Genomic DNA, 22,166 nt, shown 5'->3' on the forward strand with positions numbered 1-22,166 from the left:
GCTGGCTATAGGGAATGATGGCAATGGAGAATGCTGGTGGTAGGGAATGCTGGCTATATGGAATGATGACTATAGAGAATGCTGGCTATAGGGAATGATGGCTATAGAGAATGCTGGCTATAGGGAATGATGGCAATGGGGAATGCTGGTTATAGGGAATGCTGGCTATAGGGAATGCTGGCTATAAGGAATGCTGTTTATAGAGAATGCTAGCTATAGGGAATGCTGGTTATAGGGATTGCTGGCTATAGGGAAAGCTAGCTATAGGGAATGTTTGCTATAGGGAATGCTGGCTATAGGGAATGATGGCTATAGGGAATGCTGGCTATGGGGAATGCTGGCTATAGGGAAGGCTGGCTATAAGCAATGCTGGCTATAGAGAATGCTGGCTATAGATGATGCTGGCTATGGGGAATGCTGGCTATAGGCAAAGCTGGCTATAGGCAATGCTAGCTATAGAGAATGCTGGCTATAGATGATGCTGGCTATAGGGAATGCTGGCTATAGGACATGCTAGCTACAGGGAATGCTAGCTATAGAGAATGCTGGCTATAGGGAAGGCTGGCTATAAGCAATGCTGGCTATATAGAATGCTGGCTATAGATGATGCTGGCTATGGGGAATGCTGGCTATAGGCAAAGCTGGCTATAGGCAATGCTAGCTATAGAGAATGCTGGCTATAGATGATGCTGGCTATAGGGAATGCTGGCTATAGGACATGCTAGCTACAGGGAATGCTAGCAATAGAGAATGCTGGCTATAGATGATGCTGGCTATAGGGAATGCTGGCTATAGGACATGCTGGCTATAGGACATGCTAGCTATAGGGAATGCTGGCTATAGGGAATGCTGGATATAGGGAATGATGGTTATTGGGAATGCTGGCTATAGGGAATGATGGCTATAGGGAATCCTGGTTATAGGGAATCCTGGTTATAGGGATTGCTGGCTATAGGGAAGGCTGGCTATAGGGAATGCTGGCTATAGGGAATGCTGACTGTAGGGAATTATGACATTGGGGAATGCTGGCTATAGGGAATGCTGTATATAGGGAATGCTGGCTATAAGGAATGCTGGTTATAGAGATTGCTAGCTACAGTGAAAGCTTGCTATAGGGAATGCTGGCTATAGGCAATGATGGCAATAAGGAATGCTGGTTATAGGGAATGCTGGCTATAGGGAATGATGGCTATAGATAATGCTGGCTATAGGGAAGGCTGGCTATAGGGAACGATGGCAATGGGGAATGCTGTTTATAGACAATGCTGGCTATATGGAACTCTAGCTCTAAAATATTCTGGCTATAGGGAATTTTGGCTATAGAGAATGCTGGCTATAGGGAATACTGGTTATAGGGAATGGTGGCTATAGGGAGTGTTTGCTATAGGGAATGCTGGCTATAGGCATTGCTGGCCATGGGAATTTAGAGAATGCTGGCTATAGATGATGCTGGTTGTAGGGAATGCTGGCTATAGGGAATGATAGCTATAGGGAATGCTGGCTATAGAGGATGCTGGCTACAGGGAATGCTGGCTATATGGAATGATAGCTATAGGGAATGCTGGCTATTGGGAATGATGGCTATAGGGAATGCTGGTTATAGGGAATGCTGGCTATATAGAATGCTGGCTATATGGAATTTTGGCTATAGAGAATGCTGGCTATAGATGATGCTGGCTATAGGCAATTCTGGCTATAGACAATGCTGGCTATAGGGAACTCTTGCTATAGAGAATGCTAGCTATAGATGATGCTGGCTTTAGGGAATGCTGGCTATAGGGAATGCTGGCTACAGGGAATGATGGCAATAGGGAATGGTGGCTATATGGAATTCTGGCTATAGGGAATGCTGGCTATAGGGAATGATGGCAATAGGGAATTGGGGCTATATGGAATTCTGGCTATAGGGAATTATGGCAATAGGGAATGTTGGTTATAGGGAATGCTGGCTATAGGGAATGGGGGCTATATAGAATGCTGGCTATGGATGATGCTTGCTATAGGGAATGCTGGCTATAGGGAATTATGGCAATAGGGAATGTTGGTTATAGGGAATGCTGGCTATAGGGAATGGGGGCTATATAGAATGCTGGCTATGGATGATGCTTGCTATAGGGAATGCTGGCTATAGGGAATGTTGACTATAGAGAATGCTGGCTATAGGGAATGCAGGTTATAGGGAATGCTGTCTATAGGGAATCCTGGCTATGGGGAAGGATGGCTATAGAGAATGCTGGCTATAGGGAATGGTGGCAATGGAGAATGCTGGTTATAGGGAATGCTGGCTATAGGGAATGCTGGCTATAGGGATTGCTGGGTATAGGGAAGGGTGGCTATAGGGAAGGGTGGCTATAGGGAATGTTTGCTATAGGGAATGCTGGCTATAGGGAATGCTGGTTATAGGGATTGCTGGCTATGGGAAGGCTGGCTATAGGGATTGCTGGCTATAAGGAATGGTGCCTATAGGAAATGTTTGCTATGAGGGACTGTAGCGTACTACAACACCCGATTTTTCATACTGATACAGAGATGGAATTACCCGAGTCTGTTCCCCTCGCTTCCTGTAACATCGGAACTATAATTTTTACTTGCCACCAAACATCTCATAATTAACGCTACATGTAGACTGCAGTTGTTTTGGTTGTTCTCACGTTACTTTTTTGTTGTTGTATCGTTTCTTTATTACCACACTTGTAAGTTTGTAATGTTTCTCACTTTCTTGAAAAAACCAATAAAATACTTTACAAAAAAAAAAATAGGGAATGCTGGCTATAGGCAATGCTGGCTATAGAGAATGTGGGCTATAGGAAATGCTGGCTATATGGAATGCTACATACAGGGAATGCTTGCTATAGGGAATGCTGGCTATAGGGAATGCTGGTTATAGGGATTGCTGGCTATAGGGAAGGCTGGCTATAGGGATTGCTGGCTATAAGGAATGGTGCCTATAGGACATGTTTGCTATAAGGAATACTGGCTATAGGGAATGATGGCAATGGGGAATGCTGGTTATAGGGAACAGTGGCTATAGGGAATGCTGGCTATATGGATTGCTGGCTATAGGGAAGGGTGGCTATAGGGAATGTTTGCTATAGGGAAGGGTGGCTATAGGGAATGTTTGCTATAGGGAATGCTGGCTATAGGGATTGCTGGCTATAAGGAACGGTGCCTATAGGAAATGTTTGCTATAGGGAATGCTGGCTATAGGCAATGCTGGCTAAAGAGAATGTGGGCTATAGATGATGATGGCTATAGGAAATGCTGGCTATATGGAATGCTAGCTACACCAAATGCTTGCTATAGGGAATGCTGGCTATAGGGAATGCTGGTTATAGGGATTGCTGGCTATAGGGAAGGCTGGCTATAGGGATTGCTGGCTATAAGGAATGGTGCCTATAGGAAATGTTTGCTATAGGGAATGCTGGATATAGGCAATGCTGGCTATAGAGAATGTGGGCTATAGATGATGATGGCTATAGGAAATGCTGGCTATGTGGAATGCTAGCTACAGGGAATGCTTGCTATAGGGAATGCTGGCTATAGGGAATGATAGCTATATAGAATGCTGGCTATGGATAATGCTGGCTATAGGGAATGCTGGCTATAGGCAATGCTGGCCATAGAGAATGCTGGCTATAGGGAATGATGGCAATGGAGAATGCTGGTGGTAGGGAATGCTGGCTATATGGAATGATGACTATAGAGAATGCTGGCTATAGGGAATGATGGCTATAGAGAATGCTGGCTATAGGGAATGATGGCAATGGGGAATGCTGGTTATAGGGAATGCTGGCTATAGGGAATGCTGGCTATAAGGAATGCTGTTTATAGAGAATGCTAGCTATAGGGAATGCTGGTTATAGGGATTGCTGGCTATAGGGAAAGCTAGCTATAGGGAATGTTTGCTATAGGGAATGCTGGCTATAGGGAATGCTGGTTATAGGGATTGCTGGCTATAGGGAAGGCTGGCTATCAGGAATGCTTGTTATATGGCATGTTGGCTATAGGGAATGCTGGCACTGTATTTGTTCTTTCGGTCTTGATGGATCATTGCATCATTAATGGAGCATTTCCTTGTCTCTTCATGGCTGACCCCCTGCGTTGAGTACGTGATGGTGGGTGGACGGACCCCAGCAGATGTGCACATCATCATTTGCCCTCTGCCCACATCTCTTCCAGGTCTGTAGGTCAGGGCGGGACGCAGTGTGCATTATTGCAGCACAGATCTGCATTAGATGCACAACAGGATGCACCCCTCTTCTTCCCTGTTCCAGCAGGAGGCGCTACACAGGTGCAAGATATTCTAACATGACATGCCTTGCCCATGGGAGACCTGGAGAAAAGTTACATAACCTGGGGGGCACCGGGTGGTAGTTAGCCCAGGAGAAGAGGAAAGTAGACCAATGAGCGGTACTAGTAGTGTAGGAAGGGAAACATTGGGTAAATCCCAATAGCAAAGTAGTAGGTGCTCATACGGGATATTATAACAGGATGATTAGATGATTGTGGTGCAATTCATTCTATTCTGTACGTTGTGTGGGGTCCGACCCAATGAAGACTTGTGTTGAGAGCTTGACATGAGAGCTGGATGAAATAATTGACCTGATTCAAAATGATGGGCCTGATTCGAAATGATGGGGCCTGATCCATGATGTTCTTCATGAAAAGCTTCATGAATGAATGAATAACTCAAGGAAAAAAGAAAAAAGGCAGTTGACCTCCAGTGCACAAGCGTTCTACTTTTAGCCTATCAAAACTCTTGGTTCTGTGGAGAAAGTGGGTGGAAGTAGTGGGAAGGAGCTCCTGCCTTTTCTAAAGAACCCTTTAATTCTTTTGTAATGCCTGGAACGCTTAGTGATTCTGGGATCATGTTTTTCATTCTCAAACCTTGCAATCCAGCACCCCATGGAAATAATAGCAGAATGTGGTATACATCCTGATAACATAACAAAACATACCATAACACTGCTGTTTAAACATGCTGCTGGCCTCTTTTTGGTGATTTTCAGGCTTTTTCCAATGCTGAGTGATTACAAGCAAAACAGAAAGAAGACACAATAGATAAATAATTAGACTCAGAAGGAATAATAACACATGTTATATTCATGCAGCTTAACAAAGGCTAACCTGTTATATTTATAGAAATGCACAAATAACCTTCTCTAATAAGCAGGTCACGTTCAAGGTTGAGCATTCCACCACTGATTCAGAACTCTGTCACTGGTGCCCAAAGAATGTACATTGCATTAAATGTTAGCAAACATAGTGAAGATGAATAAAGATGGCTAGAACATCGTGGCCATCTTTGAATGAATGGACAGACCCCAATATTCAACTCCCGATTAACAGTACATTCACTGTCTCTAAGGAAGTACTATGCACATTTATTCTTCAGCTTGCCAAAATAGCACTGACAAAGAATGTTTTCATCTACTAGGATGACTTTTTAAACACATTTCGGGAACTGCTATGGGGGCAATGTTTGCACCAGTCTGACAAACATATATGAATCTGAACAGACGCATTTATGCAGAAAGTAATCCGTACAAACATCAGAATGAGATTTGGAGGCCATATATCGATGACATTTTCCTGATCTTCAACAGTGATGTAAGAGAACTTTTATCTTACTGTACCTGGCTTAATGAAAGAAATCCATTTCTGAAATTCACTTCTTCATCTAGTCCCGAAGAAATCCACTTTTTAGACCTTAACATCAAAGAACCAGCTAATAACCACAGTGTACCAAAAACCTACTGATTGCAACGCTCTCATTCTATACAGCAGCTACTATCAGAAGACTTTGCCCGATAATTTACCTTTCGGGCAATTTCTACGATACAGGAGAACATGCTTGGACTTACAAGAATACAAGCAGGAAGCCAAGCTCCTGACAGGACAGTTGGTATGTGATTGCAGGAGGATCTTCCGGCAAGCATCAAAAAGAGCCCAAAACATTCCAAGAGATAAGGCACTACTCCAGGACCAAAGGGACACTTTGACAGATAAAATCACAGCGCTGTTCAGTTACTCACCCCATTCAATAAAAGTAAAAATGAAATGAATAAACTATGGCCCATTCTCAGAATGGGTAAAGCACCTATGGAAAAGACCATGTTTTGCTGTTAAACAGAGGCAAAATATTCAAGACATATTAGTTCATGCCGTACATGACAGAGATGGAAGAAAGGTAGTTGGTACTGAGCAAAGAGAACTATGGAATCCAAGACAAATATCTGGCCACTCGCCATGCGGGACGTGTTCAGTCTGCAACTGAACAACACACAGTAACTCTATAGGCATAGGATGGCACTCCCGGTGGATCCAAAGGAACTTCTCAAGTTGCATGTTATATACACCATAACATGCTCATGCAACCTAAGATATGTAGGGATGACATTGAGACCAGTTATGAAAAGAATTATTTAGCACGAATCCTGCATCAGAACGAAGAAGCTCTTGGCACCATTGGTAGAATGTTCTGCACATAAACGGCATTCAGCAGACCAGTTGAAATGGACTGTTCTGTAAAGGATCAAGATACCAAAGAAAGGCAGTGACCTTGGAGCTAACCGCCACACAAAAGAACAGAAGTGGATTTTTAGACTGCATACCGATACACAGGGTCTCAATGAGGCAATTGAGTGGCATGACTTGGCAGTTCTACCAGTTTAGGATTGGACATACCTAGGACCAGAGCCCGAAATCCAGAGCTCATTTGATGCATTTCTCTTCTGTCAATCACGAAGATGATTTTTTAAAAAACATTTTTTATTAGTTTATTCAAACAAACAATACAACCCAAACTTTCAGTGCATATGGTAACATTTCAATTATGCATCGCTTAATTATGTTCACTGCTTCCCTTATCCCACCCCCCATTTCGAGCCTACTTCTTCTCACGTTCTGTTCCTGCATCTTGTGATAGGGTATCCCATTCCATGGGTTCTGTTGGGTCTCGCATTGACCCAAATAACTCTGCTATCAATAATTTCCAGGCCATCAGGGTCTCTGTCTCCTCCTCCCTCCCCCCCAGCACTGCTCGATTCTTGCCATACCATGGTTTCTGCCTCAGCCCATTTCTGCAAATCTTTCCACCATATCTCTAGCCGTGGTCTGTGGCATTTCTTCCACCCCATAGCAATTCTCCTCTTTGCAAGCGCATGTGCCAGGTCCTTTAGTTTGCTCACATGCTTGGTTTTCGCGGTCTAGGGAACCCTCCTAACAAGCAGGCCCACACTGTATCAACCACAATCTTAATACCTCTTTCTGCTAGTCTGTGTGCCACTTCGCTCCAAAAGCGCTCGATAACCGGGCATGACCAAAACATATGCACCATACCAGTGTTCTCTTCATCACATTTGGGGCATGCTTGCTGTCCTACATTTTTAAACCTAGCTATCCTCTGGGGTGTCATATACACCCTATGTGTAATATACAGTTGCATCTGCTTTAATCTTGCGTTCCTCGACACCTTCTTATTTTACCCTTGGGCTTGTTTCCACATCCCATCATCCATCGGGGCTCCCACTTCCGCCTCCCAGTCTTGTCTCATTTGTACTACCTCCTTTCCTACTTTGAACAACATCATCTCGTACATTCTGGATATCTCATGTCCCCCCTCTGCTTTGTCATATATTGTATCTATGGCAACATCTGGTTCTTCCCCCAGTACCACTTCGGACCATGTCCTCTTAATCTTCCACACCATTCTATGATATGTGATATACTGGCCTGTATGTAACCCAGTTTCCTCCCCCAACACCTCAAAATCTATTATGGTTCCCTCTTGCCAAATATCATTCATTGTCGCTATCCCAACCGGCTCCCAGTGGTTTCTGATTATCATCCTTAGTTGCTTTTCTTCGCCCACCAGTGCTACTAGTGGTACCTGTGGGGAACACGGAGATGGGTTCTTCATCATCTGGCATGCCCTGCGCCACATCTTCCATCCAAGTACCATCATCTTTGGATGCCCTTCCATTTCTGTCTTGGGCAGCCATATGATCTCTTTTAAATAAAATGGGGCACAATCTTGTCTAAACAGCCTGGACTCAGAGGTCGCCTCCTCTGAGAGCCATTTAGCCACATAATCACAAAGATGGTTATGACTCCCATAGCCTTTAATATTGTATCGCTGGTTGGAAAAGCGCTTCATAATAATCAAACTAGTGATAAGAGTTGATACAGAGTCAAATTTAAAGTGCCATAGGATTTCATCAAGGACATAGTACCTAAAAACTGATGGGAGGTTACTTTTTAGTCACAGTTTCCTTGGTGGTTTCTGTTGTTTGTAGTTATTGTCGGGTTGGAGGGGTGAGTGCGACTCATTCTGGGTTTGTTGGGTTGCAAAGTGGGTTGGGGGAAAGGTCCTAATGTGATAGGGCTGTGAGGTGGTTCCTGAATGCGCGCTATGGTGAACTTACCTTTGGTCTGTCTGCAAAGTATGCACTCCTCTGTTATTATCCAATAGGCACTTTACCAATGCTCTTCTACTTTTCTGCTAGATTCCCCCTATAGCCCCAAGGTTGGAGGCACAACATTGATGGTGGAGCCCCTGAGCTTGGGGCCCATAATAGTGGGGGGCTTAGTTCTGGAGTTGTTTGACTTGTAGCACTGGTGCAATGCAAGGGAGAGCCTGGATCTGAAACCCAGCACTGGTGGGGGAGCACCTAGAATCAGAGGAATCAGACGTGGGCAGAAAACATCCAGAACTGGAACACAGCTGTATTAGAGAAGCACTCAGAGCTGAAACCTTGCTAGAAGGGACAACACCTAGAATTGCAGGAAAATAACTGCAACTGGAGATACACCTAGAAGTGTGATAAGCAACTAGGGAAGTACAACTAGATTCTAAAGATAGGGGCAGAATGGAGACTCCTAGCACTGCCACACAGTGCTGGAGGTGGTGAAACTTCTAGGTCTGAGGCACAGCAGCAAGTAGGGAACACCCTGACCTGAGACACCTGGCAAGGGAGAAAACTGCCTACATTTCAGACACAACAGTAAGTAAACAACAGACAGATTTGAGGGACCTGGCAAGTGGGATTTCAGATACAACAGTAAATGGAGAATCACAATACTTGGGGTTCCGGGATGATTGCAAAACTAGTTTATAGCTGTTATACATGGGTGTGCTATGTTTCATAGGATAATAAGAGTGGAATGTTTTTAATGGAGTACAGTAATTGCTGTTCTCCCTGCCCAAACCACACTTAACTTGTCAGTCGTTGCTGGTTGACGGCTAGCTTGCTTCACAGGAGAACACGGGTCACCACGGACTGGAGCTGCTTCTTTCAGAGCTGCCCTTTGTCTTCGGCCCCTTAGCCAAAGGTGCTGCCCGGGCAGAGGCTGCAGGAGAAGAAAGGAGAAGTAGAAAGTGGGCAATCACAGAGTGGTGGGACGACTGGGAGGATGGTTGAGTGGGGAAAGAAGGAAGCAACTCAAAGAGGGGTTGACTGGAATGTGGGATGGTGCTGGAGTGTGCTGAAAATTACAATTTAAACAAATACACTACAAATCTGGTGCTTACACACCACAGACAAAGCAAACACCAATGGCACCACCAGCTAAATTGGGTGTGCAGGTCAGTGTTAGGCAGCCTGGTCGAAAGTTGCCCATGGAACTTAGGCAGTCACAGGGTGGCGGAAGGGCTTGGAAGAGGGTTGAGAGGGGAAAGAAGGAAGCGACTCAAAGAGGGGATGACTAGGGTGTGGGATATCGCTGGAGTGTGCTGAAAATTAGAATTTAAAACAAATACACTACAAATCAGGTGCTTATACATCATGGACGAATCAAACACATATCCATGGCACCACAAGCACCAAAGTGGGAGGTGTACAGTTCCTTGTTAGGGGGTCTGGAGCCTGGTCGCAAATTTCCCAGGGAACTTAGCCAATCACGGGCAGTTGGAGGGCTGGGAGGAGGGTTGAGAGGGGAAGAAGGAAGCGACTCAAAGAGGGGCCTGACAAAGATGCAGGACATTGCTCTGGAAAACATAATGTAGAATATGAGCTTCATCAGCAGCAGAAAGGACGTGGCGCTCCTGAAGCCGTTGAGTGTGCACTATACACAAGGTTGAGTTCATGGGTACAGGCTACAGGGACCCCTCAGCAGTTGGGTGTGAGGGATCCAGGTGTCATCTCTAGGAGGCTTCGGAGAAGAGGAACATTTCTAGGGCCTTCCGGAACCTGTCTGATTCCTGCCTCAGATCCAATCAGATCCAGGAGTAGTACTATCCCATAGTTCTGGGCCTTTGGCTGCCATTCACTTCCTCCAGTCATCTCTTGGCAGCAGGAGGGTGGGATCCCATCATTCAATGTGGCTGATTGAAGGGTGTGCTTGATATCTAAGGCTGTGCTCTGTGTGTGATGCCTAGTGACTGACAACTTCTACGCTGCTAGGCCAGGAGCCAATGGAGAAGCTGTAGAGTTTGGGATAGGAGGCCATAATCCTTCAGACCCAGTGTCATGCCAGCCCCTCTGATACGGATGAACGGGCGTTTTTGGATCCCACCAGTTTTGATTGGATAAGCTGGATGATGTCCTCTTGAGTGCATGTCGTTGCTCACTGCACCCGATGGTGAGAGATGAGAGCTGATGGCTCCAGGGATTATAGAGGTGCCTTCTCGCTACTGTTGGTCTCTCTGATAAGAGATTATAGTAATATGTGTGTTTTCTTTTTTGGCAGCTGCTCCCCGGTTTACAGACTCCCCCTCCGACATCTCTGTGGCAGTCGGGGATGGCGTGACACTGCTGTGCCGGGCCGAGGGGCTCCCAGAACCGAAGGTCACATGGAGCAGGGCCGATGGAGAGCCAATCTGGTCTCAAGGTGGAGCCCAGCAGCTGGAGGTTGGGCATCTCTCCATGGAAGGTAAGAGGGGCGGGTACCTCCGGTGTGCCATCTGCATGGGCGTGGATGGGGCAGGTGGCAGCGCTTGTAAAGGTGTCTGTACCATCTCAAGGGGACAGGGAGCACATGTTGAGCAGTCTGCAGCAGCTTAAAGATTCGTGGCTCCACGTGTGAATGTGTGGTGGGTTTGGGGCCTCCTGCAGAGGTGTCTGTGCCATTGACACCTTGGACATGGCCATGAGCCATTGCCCTGCAGCTGGTCCTCGCAGCCTCCAAGAAGACACATGGGAGCAGAGTAGAGGCGGCGCTGGGGGCGCTGGGGTTGCTATGACCCTGGGTCTTTTGGTTAAAGCCCCGCCGGGGATAGAACCTCAGGGGCTACAACATTAGTGTTGCCCCAGATCTTTTCCAGACCTAGCAACACCCCTGGAGTAGAGTCATTGCATGCAATTTCTTTTGGGTAATATGTAAACCCACCGCTGTGCTGAATTCTACTCCATGAAGGTGTAGGGTTAGGAACAGTGACAGGGTTAGCGCTAACAATGCAGGTGGGGGCAAAGGCGAGGGTTGCTGGGGAGGAGGAAGGCAAGTGAAAAAGCATGCATCAAAACAAATGAGGAAGATGGAAGCATCAGGATTAAGGGACGATGGGCGACATGACATTTTTGGGAGACAAGTTGACAAAAAACACTATTTGTGAATTCGGGAGAGTAAGGACCACACCATGTAGGTTGTGGGTACCTGTAGATTTCAGGTTAGTAGGCAAAGCCCTCCACTGCCCCTGGAGCAAACCCCCTGGGGCTACCGCAGGATCTCAGCATACAAAGACCACCCTCCCGCAATGACTCTGAAATGGATCTCTTGGCGGTCTTTCGGGGGTTCAGGCTGCAGCTGCCACCTGTGTCTTTTTGCATCTGAGGCACCGTGTTGTGCAGTGTGTTTGTGTAAGAGACCCCATCCTCCATTGCACACGAGTCGTGTCCCCTGCAGGATTGCACACCATGCAGGGCAATGCCCTCTCCTGTGCAGGGGTGTGTAGGGGAAGCTGTGATGGTCAGTGAGGGCAGGGCTGAGTTGCAGCCTTGATGACTCCGTTTTCTTTCCCTAGGTGTGGGGCTGGAGGACCAGGCAGTCTACGTCTGTGAAGCTCAGAACACATTTGGGACGATTCGTGCAGAGGGGCGCCTCACCGTCACTGGCCTGGGTGGGTGCCCATCCTTCCCAATACTGCCGCTACTGCTCATGGGATATCAAGGCTGACTTAGTCCTGATTCTCTTTGTAGTTCCTCTTTTAACGTCCCTGTCTCTCTTTCCTTCGTTTACATGTTTCTTCCACTTTTCTTTCTATTCGTCAATTCTGTTCACTCTTCCTCTTTCCCTCAATGCCTTTCTCTCTTTAAATGAGCTTTACTTGTGATTAAAGGTTATTGTTGCGGTAGGTGCGCTCCACAATGTGTTGGACTATTCAGGCGCTTCCTCTGAAGGGTGCAGAATGGCTACTGGTAATAGCTTGACTGATGCTGTGCCCAGTGGTCGGCCATTCTCAGACTCTCCTGGTGCCTCGCCTCACTCCGTGGCGGCACCGCAGCAAACTCCCCTCATGCAGTGTGATAGTCTGGGCCCAGCTTCAGTGGGCACAGCCAAACCGGGCACAATCTGCCACGGTGACCCAATGCCATAGACATCTGAATATTGGGACATAACTGCATGGGGTGCAAGGTGCCAACATACACGCCGTAGTCCTTGACGTTGCGCTGCAACGAAGGTGGATTACCAAGGCTTAGTTGCACAACGCCATGGATATGTGCTGTCCTGGCGCGGCTCAGAATAGCCCTGTTATTGTGTCGCGCGCAATTTATTCTTGCCGCAGAAGGTCAGTGCGTCAATCAGAGAATGGGAGGAAGGAAAAGAGATGGACTGTTCTTCCACTGGCCCCCTCTCCCTTCCAGAGCCGCCAGAGCGCCAGGAGACCACTCCGGTGGGGATAGGGCGCGTGCAGTATAAATATCCTATAACATAACATAGCATAACCTCGAACAAAGCAATGGTTTGGAAGCGGGTCTGACTGTTGCCCATTCTGCCAAGGTGTGTTCGAATCCCTCCAGCACTTTCTGTTTGTTTGCCCCGGTTATTCCAAGATCCGCCAATCGAGGCGACTGGCTGGCGCTCGTGCATTGTGCAAGATGGCCGTCCACCCTGGCGTGGTATTTGCCACAGCAAGTTCTCCAGCCAGGGCCTGGAGAAGGGGGGTGGCAAACGATCTGAACTCGGATGGCTTTTTTTTTTATCGAAGTCTAGGCACTTCTGAAATATAATTGCTTTTATGTGCTCAAGGTGAAATGATGTGTCGCATATCAATTATGTACGCACTGATGTCCTCAATGTCGTGCTTGCTCTCATGGCCAAGCACCGAAATAAAGCATTGCTTGATTAAGAGGCCGCCGCAGAGTATAATATGAAATCCGATGGCTTCACACATCTGCCTTTCCCACCCTGTAGCTTTCATGTCCCTTTGATGTTTCCTTCCTTCTCTGCGCTCTCTTTTTTAAATCTATTTCACGTGCTCTTCCATGATTATATTTTATGTTTTTCTCTCATTTGTTCTTTCCATGTTTCATTTTGTGTTTATATTTCTTTAGCTTCTTACTTTTCACTTTCATTTATGTTTTTGCTCTCTTTGCAGTTTTTCTTAATTTAACTCTTGTTTCTCACTTTCTTCCTTCCTTTTTATAGTATTTCTCTTTACAAGCTCTTAGTTTCTCTTTCCTTTTGTTATAGATTCTCCATCTTTCGTTTGTTTATTCATTCTTTTTGTCATATGTGATTTCTTTCATCGTTCTTTCTCTTGCAGTTTTCAGTTGTTAATTCCCTTTTATATTTCTTTCTTTTATGATTTCTTTATTTGTACATTTCTCTTTCTTCCTCCACTCTTTTTTTTCTCCATTTTCTTTTAGACACTTTCTTAACTTTATCTTCAATTCTTAATTCGTGCATTCTTGCACTCTCCTCTTCTCTTTCTCTTTGCTAGCTTGCATTTGTTCTGTTTATTTATCTCTCTGTTGCTTTCTTCGTACACCCTCTCCCTTTACCTTTCACTTGCTCTTCCTTGCTTCTTTTCAATCAACTCTTATCCCTTTTCTTTCCTGTTCTTTCCGCTCTTTTTTGCGCGCCTCTGCTGATCAGCATTGACTGGTCCTCGTTCCCTTCTGGCTGGTAACCGCATGCTAAACTCGCCTTGAGGGATACCTGCTCTCAGCCCAGGACATGTCTAATGCTGCTTGTGTTTGATCTACCCGCAGTTGCCCCTGAAGTGGATGTGGGTCCATCGGTGGTCAGTGTTCTGCAGGGGCAGCCTGTATCCCTGCCCTGCACCATTGTGACCGGGATGCCCATGCCAGCCCGCCGCTGGGTGAAAGGTGCCCGCCATGTGAGTCTGAAGAACTTTACAGATTACCTCGATGTATTCTCGTCCAAAATAAGGCGATCTTTAGTTGAAATGGTCCGGGGTTTGCATTGTGGAGTATGATCGACTCCACGCGCATGGAACGCCGCCGGCTCTTAGAGCCGCTTGTTAATTCTGGAGCTGTTTTGCTAGAGCGGTTTAGGAGGCCTGGAAATTGACAAACTCTCTTCTGAAAGACTGGTAGAGCCGCGGCCTCCATCTGAGCTGACCCGTCATAATTTCAGTCTAACCATTTTAATTGAAAATTTCAGTTCAAAACTTAAGTTTACTAGTAAAATAGTTGTGGTCGAAAACCTTGAGATTACAACAATATGAGTTTGATAATGGGAGAGATAAGGAGATGGCTTATTAAGCGCCACATTTACACATTCTATTAGAAGTGAACTCTGTCAATTGAATACAGCCTTTGATGGAATCCTTTTAGTGAGTGCTAGTACATTTGGTAAAGGTAATACTGTTTTTTCCAACGCCGTAATGTGATAGCTAGCACTATTAAAAAGGGACCTTATCATTATTGTTAGTCTATTAAAATTGTAAAATGAATAATTGTTACTGTCTCACTTTCTGAAACCCTGGTTCGAACCCCCGGTTCGTACGATAACAAATTAAATCCAACATATTACAATACCTTAAATGTGTAATTTGGAACATATGCTTAGATTTGAAAAAATGTCGCTAGGAGCATGAAACCAGAGTATTTAAGCGCAAGTGCTGCGTCTTACGTCGTTTTACGGCAGTCCCAGCCCCAATATGTACAAAGTGGTCCAGAACAAAACAGGAGCACAGAAAACACTAATCAATGCAGCAATTGCAGGACTTTTTTTTAGATAATTTGTTGCAGATTTTAGGCTTGAAAACAAATAATGAAATCCAGAAGCTTCTGTGAAGTAAGAATTATAGATTAAAAAAGGACCATGTGAGGCAAAGTATTAGTTAAACTAAATGTTATGAATAAACTGCTTAGCGTCCTCTGCACCAGTGGAATCCTCTGCAATTCACTAGGATCTCTGCCCCACTTGCATCCCTTTCACTCCAGCCCACATCTTTTAAGACATCACCCTCAACAGGGCCTGGACTGCAGCCTCTGCCTTTAAACGTCTGCTTTTTTAAAGAAGGCTGGTGGGCACGGAGGAGCAGAAGGTGGAGCGGGAAAAAGAATGAATTTAAGAGACGGGGGTTGCGTGCTTCAATTTAGTCTTAGATTAAGTGGTGTTAGGGGGAACAGGGAAATTGAATGAGGCAAAGGGCAGATTCGGGATCTGCGCCTGTTTACGAATCGTTAATCCTTAAAACTAGGGTCGCGTGAGATGGGGGATTATGGTCGAACAAAATTCCTAGTTGATAGAAAACCAATTAATCGCAAGATGGAATTGACAGCCTACTGATGTTTTCCTCCCAACTCATTATTACATAGAAACCTAAAGGTCTTGAAACTGAAAGGACTGCACTAAAAATGCCCATAGGTCTTGGGAGACTGATATTGGGGCTGTCTGGTATGAAGGACTCGCAAAGCTCTGCTCGTGAGAATAGGACTGCAGCAAAACTGGTAAAGCCCGGGACACACATAGTCCATTGTAAGGTTACTGGGCCCAGCGTGCAGGAGGTGTGTGCAGATAACCATGCAACCAGGAACCTCTGTTTCATGCACTCATTTGCACCGGAGCAATGGGATGCAGAACGCTCCGCAGCAGCACTCCCACCCCACGTGACGGCAAATTGGAAATCCATAAAAGCACTGCCCTTCTTGAAGGTTTAACCTACATATTCCCACAGGCTGGCAGTTGTGTCATGCGCAATTGACATTTAATCCAGCTGCAAGCCTAGAAAAGGAAAACACCTGAGTGTGATTGGGTGCATGCGTCGCTGGAGGAGGAGCCAGCCCTCTGCCCGCTAGATGAACGTTGTGTTTTTGGGCACTATTATGGGTACTTGGTGGTGGAGGGGAAGCTTTGAAGATATTCGGAGGCACAGGGAGGAAGAGATTTAGGGGGAGTAGACAGAAGGAGGTTGGTGAGAAAAAGGCAGAGGGGAAGGAGAGGTGGAGAAGGGTAAAGTGATATTAAGGAAGACCATCAGAAGAAGTGGGGAGGAGGTGGAGGAGAGTAACAGGGTGGTGATGAAGATCATCAGAAAGAATGAGGACGAGGTGGAGCTGAGTTAGGAAGTGGTGAGGAGGACCATCAGAAGGAGTGTGTGAAGCAGCGTGAGTAGGAGGTGAAGCAGAGTGAGTAGAAGGTGAAGCAGAGTGAGTAGAAGGTCAGGCAGAGTGAGTAGGAGGTGAAGCAGAGTGAGTAGAAGGTGAAGCAGAGTGAGTAGAAGGTGAAGCAGAGTGAGTAGAAGGTCAAGCAGAGTGAGTAGGAGGTGAAGCAGAGTGAGTAGAAGGTGAAGCAGAGTGTAGAAGGTCAGGCAGAGTGAGTAGGAGGTGAAGCAGAGTGAGTAGAAGGTGAAGCAGAGTGATTAGAAGGTCAAGCAGAGTGAGTAGGAGGTGAAGCAGAGTGAGTAGAAGGTGAAGCAGAGTGAGCAGAAGGTGATGAAGAGCATTGGAAGGAAGGAGGAGAAACTGCTGAAGAGTAAAGAGGAGACACAGGGAACACCAGACTTCGTGAAGGGAGGTAGAGCAGAGTAAAGATGTAGCAAGGAGGACCATCAGCAGGAGAGAGGATGGGGTTTAGCAGACTAAGAAGGTGCTGAGGAGGACCATCAGCAGGAGAGAGGATGGGGTTTAGCAGACTAAGAAGGTGGTGAGGAGGACCATCAGCAGGAGAGAGGATGGGGGTTAGCAGACTAAGAAGGTGGTGAGGAGGACCGTCAGCAGGAGAGAGGATGGGGGTTAGCAGACTAAGAAGGTGGTGAGGAGGACCATCAGCAGGAGAGAGGTTGGGGTTTAGCAGACTAAGAAGGTGGTGAGGAGGACCATCAGCAGGAGAGAGGATGGGGTTTAGCAGACTAAGAAGGTGCTGAGGAGGACCATCAGCAGGAGAGAGGATGGGGGTTGGCAGACTAAGAAGGTGGTGAGGAGGACCATCAGCAGGAGAGAGGATAGGGTTTAGCAGACTAAGAAGGTGGTGAGGAGGACCATCAGCAGGAGAGAGGATGGGGGTTAGCAGACTAAGAAAGTGGTGAGGAGGAACATCAGCAGGAGAGAGGATGGGGGTTAGCAGACTAAGAAGGTGGTGAGGAGGAACATCAGCAGGAGAGAGGATGGTGGTTAGCAGACTAAGAAGGTGGTGAGGAGGACCATCAGCAGGAGAGAGGATGGGGTTTAGCAGACTAAGAAGGTGGTGAGGAGGACCATCAGCAGGAGAGAGGATGGGGTTTAGCAGACTAAGAAGGTGGTGGGGAGGACCATCAGCAGGAGAGAGGATGGGGTTTAGCAGGCTAAGAAGGTGGTGAGGAGGACCATCCGCAGGAGAAAGGATGGATGGGGGTTAGCAGACTAAGAAAGTGGTGAGGAGGAACATCAGCAGGAGAGAGGATGGGGGTTAGCAGACTAAGAAGGTGGTGAGGAGGACCGTCAGCAGGAGAGAGGATGGTGGTTAGCAGACTAAGAAGGTGGTGAGGAGGACCGTCAGCAGGAGAGAGGATGGGGGTTAGCAGACTAAGAAGGTGGTGAGGAGGACCATCAGCAGGAGAGAGGATGGGGGTTAGCAGACTAAGAAGGTGGTGAGGAGGACCGTCAGCAGGAGAGAGGATGGGGGTTAGCAGACTAAGAAGGTGGTGAGGAGGACTGTCAGCAGGAGAGAGGATGGGGGTTAGCAGACTAAGAAGGTGGTGAGGAGGACCATCAGCAGGAGAGAGGATGGGGGTTAGCAGACTAAGAAGGTGGTGAGGAGGACCATCAGCAGGGGAGAGGATGGGGTTTAGCAGACTAAGAAGGTGGTGAGGAGGACCATCAGCAGGAGAGAGGATGGGGGTTAGCAGACTAAGAAGGTGGTGAGGAGGACCATCAGCAGGAGAGAGGATGGGGGTTAGCAGACTAAGAAGGTGCTGAGGAGGACCATCAGCAGGAGAGAGGATGGGGGTTAGCAGACTAAGAAGGTGGTGAGGAGGACCATCAGCAGGAGAGAGGATAGGGTTTAGCAGACTAAGAAGGTGGTGAGGAGGACCATCAGCAGGAGAGAGGATGGGGGTTAGCAGACTAAGAAAGTGGTGAGGAGGACCGTCAGCAGGAGAGAGGATGGGGGTTAGCAGACTAAGAAGGTGGTGAGGAGGGACATCAGCAGGAGAGAGGATGGGGGTTAGCAGACTAAGAAGGTGGTGAGGAGGACCATCAGCAGGAGAGAGGATGGGGGTTAGCAGACTAAGAAGGTGGTGAGGAGGACCATCAGCAGGAGAGAGGATGGGGGTTAGCAGACTAAGAAGGTGGTGAGGAGGGACATCAGCAGGAGAGAGGTGACTGGAGGAGGAGACATCAATAGAGGAAACCAGGACTATATCCTGGAGAAGTTTGGTCGAGGCATACAGGAGGTGAGAAGGGGTATGTTCGGTAGGCATCTGGAGGAGAACACAAAAGTGAAGTGAAGAAGTGAAGAAGCAGACAACCCCCAAGGCTGAGAGTGTGAGTGAAGGAGGGGTGAAGGTATGAGCCAGTGGAAAAGCATTGAGTGAGAGACAGAGGTGAGAAGGAGCGAGTAAGCGAGGAGTTTCGGTCAAGGGCCCACTATGTATGGAACTTTGTGATTCATTAAGGAGGTAGTCAAGGATGAGGTGTTGAAAACTTGGGTATGACCTCCAGGCAGGAAGGTGAAATGGACACCCTCACCCAGCCTACAGAAAGGTGCAGGCGGCTCGCGTCATGGTGAATACTTCGGGGGTTCATTTCAAGCTCACTGAGTCCTAACTTCTGCGGCACATGCATAGTCCTGAGACCCAGGTGAGGGGGTCTCCCAGGAGTCGAGGATGAGAAGTAGGGGATCGAAATCTTCAGAGTGAGGTAGAGCCAGGAAGAAATGTGGCTACACTTAAACCCCAAGACAGCAAGTGACGGTGCCGGGAGACTCCATCCTGGGAAGTGTTGCTGAGCAAGTGACTGTGCCGGGAGACTCTATCCTGGGAAGTGTTCCTGAGCAAGTGACTGTGCCGGGAGACTCCATCCTGGCCTTTGTTCCCGAGCAAGTGACTGTGCCGGGAGACTCTATCTGGAGACTATCCTTGGCAGTGTTCCTAAGCAAGTGACTGTGCCGGGAGTCTCCATCCTGGGAAGTGTTCCTGAGCAAGTGACTGTGCCGGGAGACTCTATCCTTGGCAGTGTTCCTGAGCAAGTGACTGTGCCGGGAGACTCTATCCCGGGAAATGTTCCTGAGCAAGTGACTGTGCTGGGAGACTCTATCCTGGAAAGTGTTCCTGAGCAAGTGAGTGTGCCGGGAGACTCTATCCTGGGAAGTGTTCCTGAGCAAGTGACTGTGCCAGGAGACTCTATCCTTGGCAGTGTTCCTAAGCAAGTGACTGTGCCGGAAGACTCCATCCTGGCCTGTGTTCCCGAGCAAGTGACTGTGCCGGGAGACTCTATCCTGGGAAGTGTTGATGAGCAAGTGACTGTGCCGGGAGACTCTATCCTGGGAAGTGTTCCTGAGCAAGTGACTGTGCCGGGAGACTCCATCCTGGCCTTTGTTCCCGAGCAAGTGACTGTGCCGGGAGACTCTATCCTGGGAAGTGTTCCTGAGCAAGTGACTGTGCCGGGAGACTCTATCCTTGGCAGTGTTCCTGAGCAAGTGACTGTGTTGGGAGACTCTATCCTGGGAAGTGTTCCTGAACAAGTGACTGTACCGGGAGACTCCATCCTGGGCAGTGTTCCTGAGCAAGTGACTGTTCGAGGAGACTCTAGCCTTGGCAGTGTTCCTGAGCAAGTGACTGTGCCGGGAGACTCTATCCTGGGAAGTGTTCCTGAGCAAGTGACTGTGCCGGGAGACTCTATCCTGGGAAGTGTTCCTGAGCAAGTGACTGTGCCAGGAGACTCTATCCTTGGCAGTGTTCCTAAGCAAGTGACTGTGCCGGGAGACTCCATCCTGGGAAGTGTTCCTGAGCAAGTGACTGTGCTGGGAGACTCCATCCTGGGAAGTGTTCCTGAGCAAGTGACTGTGCCGGGAAACTCTATCCTGGGAAGTGTTCCTGAGCAAGTGACTCTGCCAGGAGACTCTATCCTGGGAAGTGTTCCTAAGCAAGTGGCTGTGCCGGGAGACGCCATCCTGGAAAGTGTTCCTGAGCAAGAGACTGTGCCGGGAAACTCTATCCTGGGAAGTGTTCCTGAGCAAGTGACTGTGCCGGGAAACTCTATCCTGGGAAGTGTTACTGAGCAAGTGACTGTGCCAGGAGACTCCATCCTGGGAAGTTTTCCTGAGCAAGTGACTGTGCCGGGAAACTCTATCCTGGGAAGTGTTCCTGAGCAAGTGACTGTGCCGGGAGACTCCATCCTGGGAAGTGTTCCTCAGCATGTGACTGTGCCGGGAGACTCTATCCTAGGAAGTGTTCCTGAGCAAGTGACTGTGCCGGGAGACTCTATCCGGGGCAGTGTTCCTGAGCAAGTGACTGTGCCGGGAGACTCCATCCTGGGAAGTGTTCCTGAGCAAGTGACTGTGCCGTGAGACTCTATCCTGGCCAGTGTTCCTGAGCAAGTGACTGTGCCGGGAGACTCTATCCTAGGAAGTGTTCCTGAGCAAGTGACTGTGCCGGGAGACTCTATCCTGGGAAGTGTTCCTGAGCAAGTGACTGTGCCGGGAGACTCTACCCTGGGAAGTGTTCCTGAGCATGTGACTGTGCCAGGAGACTCTATCCTGGGAAGTGTTCTTGAGCAAGTGACTGTGCCGCGAGACTCTATCCTGGGAAGTGTTCCTTATCAAGTGACTGTGCCGTGAGACTCTATCCTGGGAAGTGTTCCTAAGCAAGTGCCTGTGCCGGGAGACTCTATTCTTGGCAGTGTTCCTGAGCAAGTGACTGTGCCGGGAGACTCTATCCTGGTAAGTGTTCCTGATCAAGTGACTGTGCCGGGAGACTCTATCCTGGGAAGTGTTCCTGAGCACGTGACTGTGCTGGGAGACTCCATCCTGGGAAGTGCTCCTGAGCAAGTGACTGTGCCGGGAGACTCTATCCTGGGAAGTGTTCCTGAGCAAGTGACTGTGCTGGGAGACTCTATCCTGGGAAGTGTTCCTGAGCACGTGACTGTGGCGAGAGACTCTATTCCTGAGCAAGTGACTGTGCCGGGAGACTCTATCCTTGGCAGTGTTCCTGAGCAAGTGACAGTGCCGGGAGACTCTATCCTTGAAGTGTTCCTGAGCAAGTGACTGTGCCAGGAGACTCTATCCTGGGAAGCATTCCTGAGCAAGTGACTGTGCCGGGAAACTATCCTAGGAAGTGTTCCTGAGCAAGTGACTGTGCCAGGAGACTCTATCCTGGGAAATGTTCCTGAGCAAGTGACTGTGCGGTGAGACTCCATCCTGGGATGTGTTCCTGAGCAAGTGACTGTGCCAGGAGACTCTATCCTGGGAAGTGTTCCTGAGGAAGTGACTGTGCGGTGAGACTCCATCCTGGGAAGTGTTCCTGAGCAAGTGACTATGCCGGGAGACTCTATCCTTGAAGTGTTCCTGAGCAAGTGACTGTGCCAGGAGACTCTATCCTGGGAAGCATTCCTGAGCAAGTGACTGTGCCGGGAAACTTTATCCTGGGAAGTGTTCCTGAGCAAGTACGTGACTGTGCCGGGAGACTCTATCCTGGGAAGTGTTTCTGAGCAAGTGACTGTGCCGGGAGACTCTATCCTGGGAAGTGTTCCTAAGATAGTGACTGTGCCGGGAGACTCTATCCTGGGAAGTGTTCCTGAGCAAGTGACTGTGCTGGGAGACTGTATCCTGGGAAGTGTACC

General features: G+C 48.0%; 1 protein-coding gene across 2 annotated transcripts in view; it reads left to right on the forward strand.

Annotated features, from left to right (window-relative positions):
- Nucleotides 1-22,166, forward strand: part of HMCN2 (hemicentin 2) — a 936,787-nt gene that overhangs the window by 173,786 nt on the left and 740,835 nt on the right. For both annotated transcript variants that reach the window (XM_069609262.1, XM_069609261.1), the window contains 3 exons: nt 10,690-10,872; nt 11,960-12,055; nt 14,151-14,278. In XM_069609262.1, the coding sequence (XP_069465363.1) occupies nt 10,690-10,872; nt 11,960-12,055; nt 14,151-14,278 (407 nt within the window). The remainder of the gene's footprint in view (nt 1-10,689; nt 10,873-11,959; nt 12,056-14,150; nt 14,279-22,166) is intronic.

The sequence above is a fragment of the Ambystoma mexicanum genome, chromosome 8, assembly GCF_040938575.1.
Source record: "Ambystoma mexicanum isolate Mex_15411 chromosome 8, UKY_AmexF1_1, whole genome shotgun sequence".
In the NCBI taxonomy this organism is placed as follows: Eukaryota; Metazoa; Chordata; class Amphibia; order Caudata; family Ambystomatidae; genus Ambystoma; species Ambystoma mexicanum.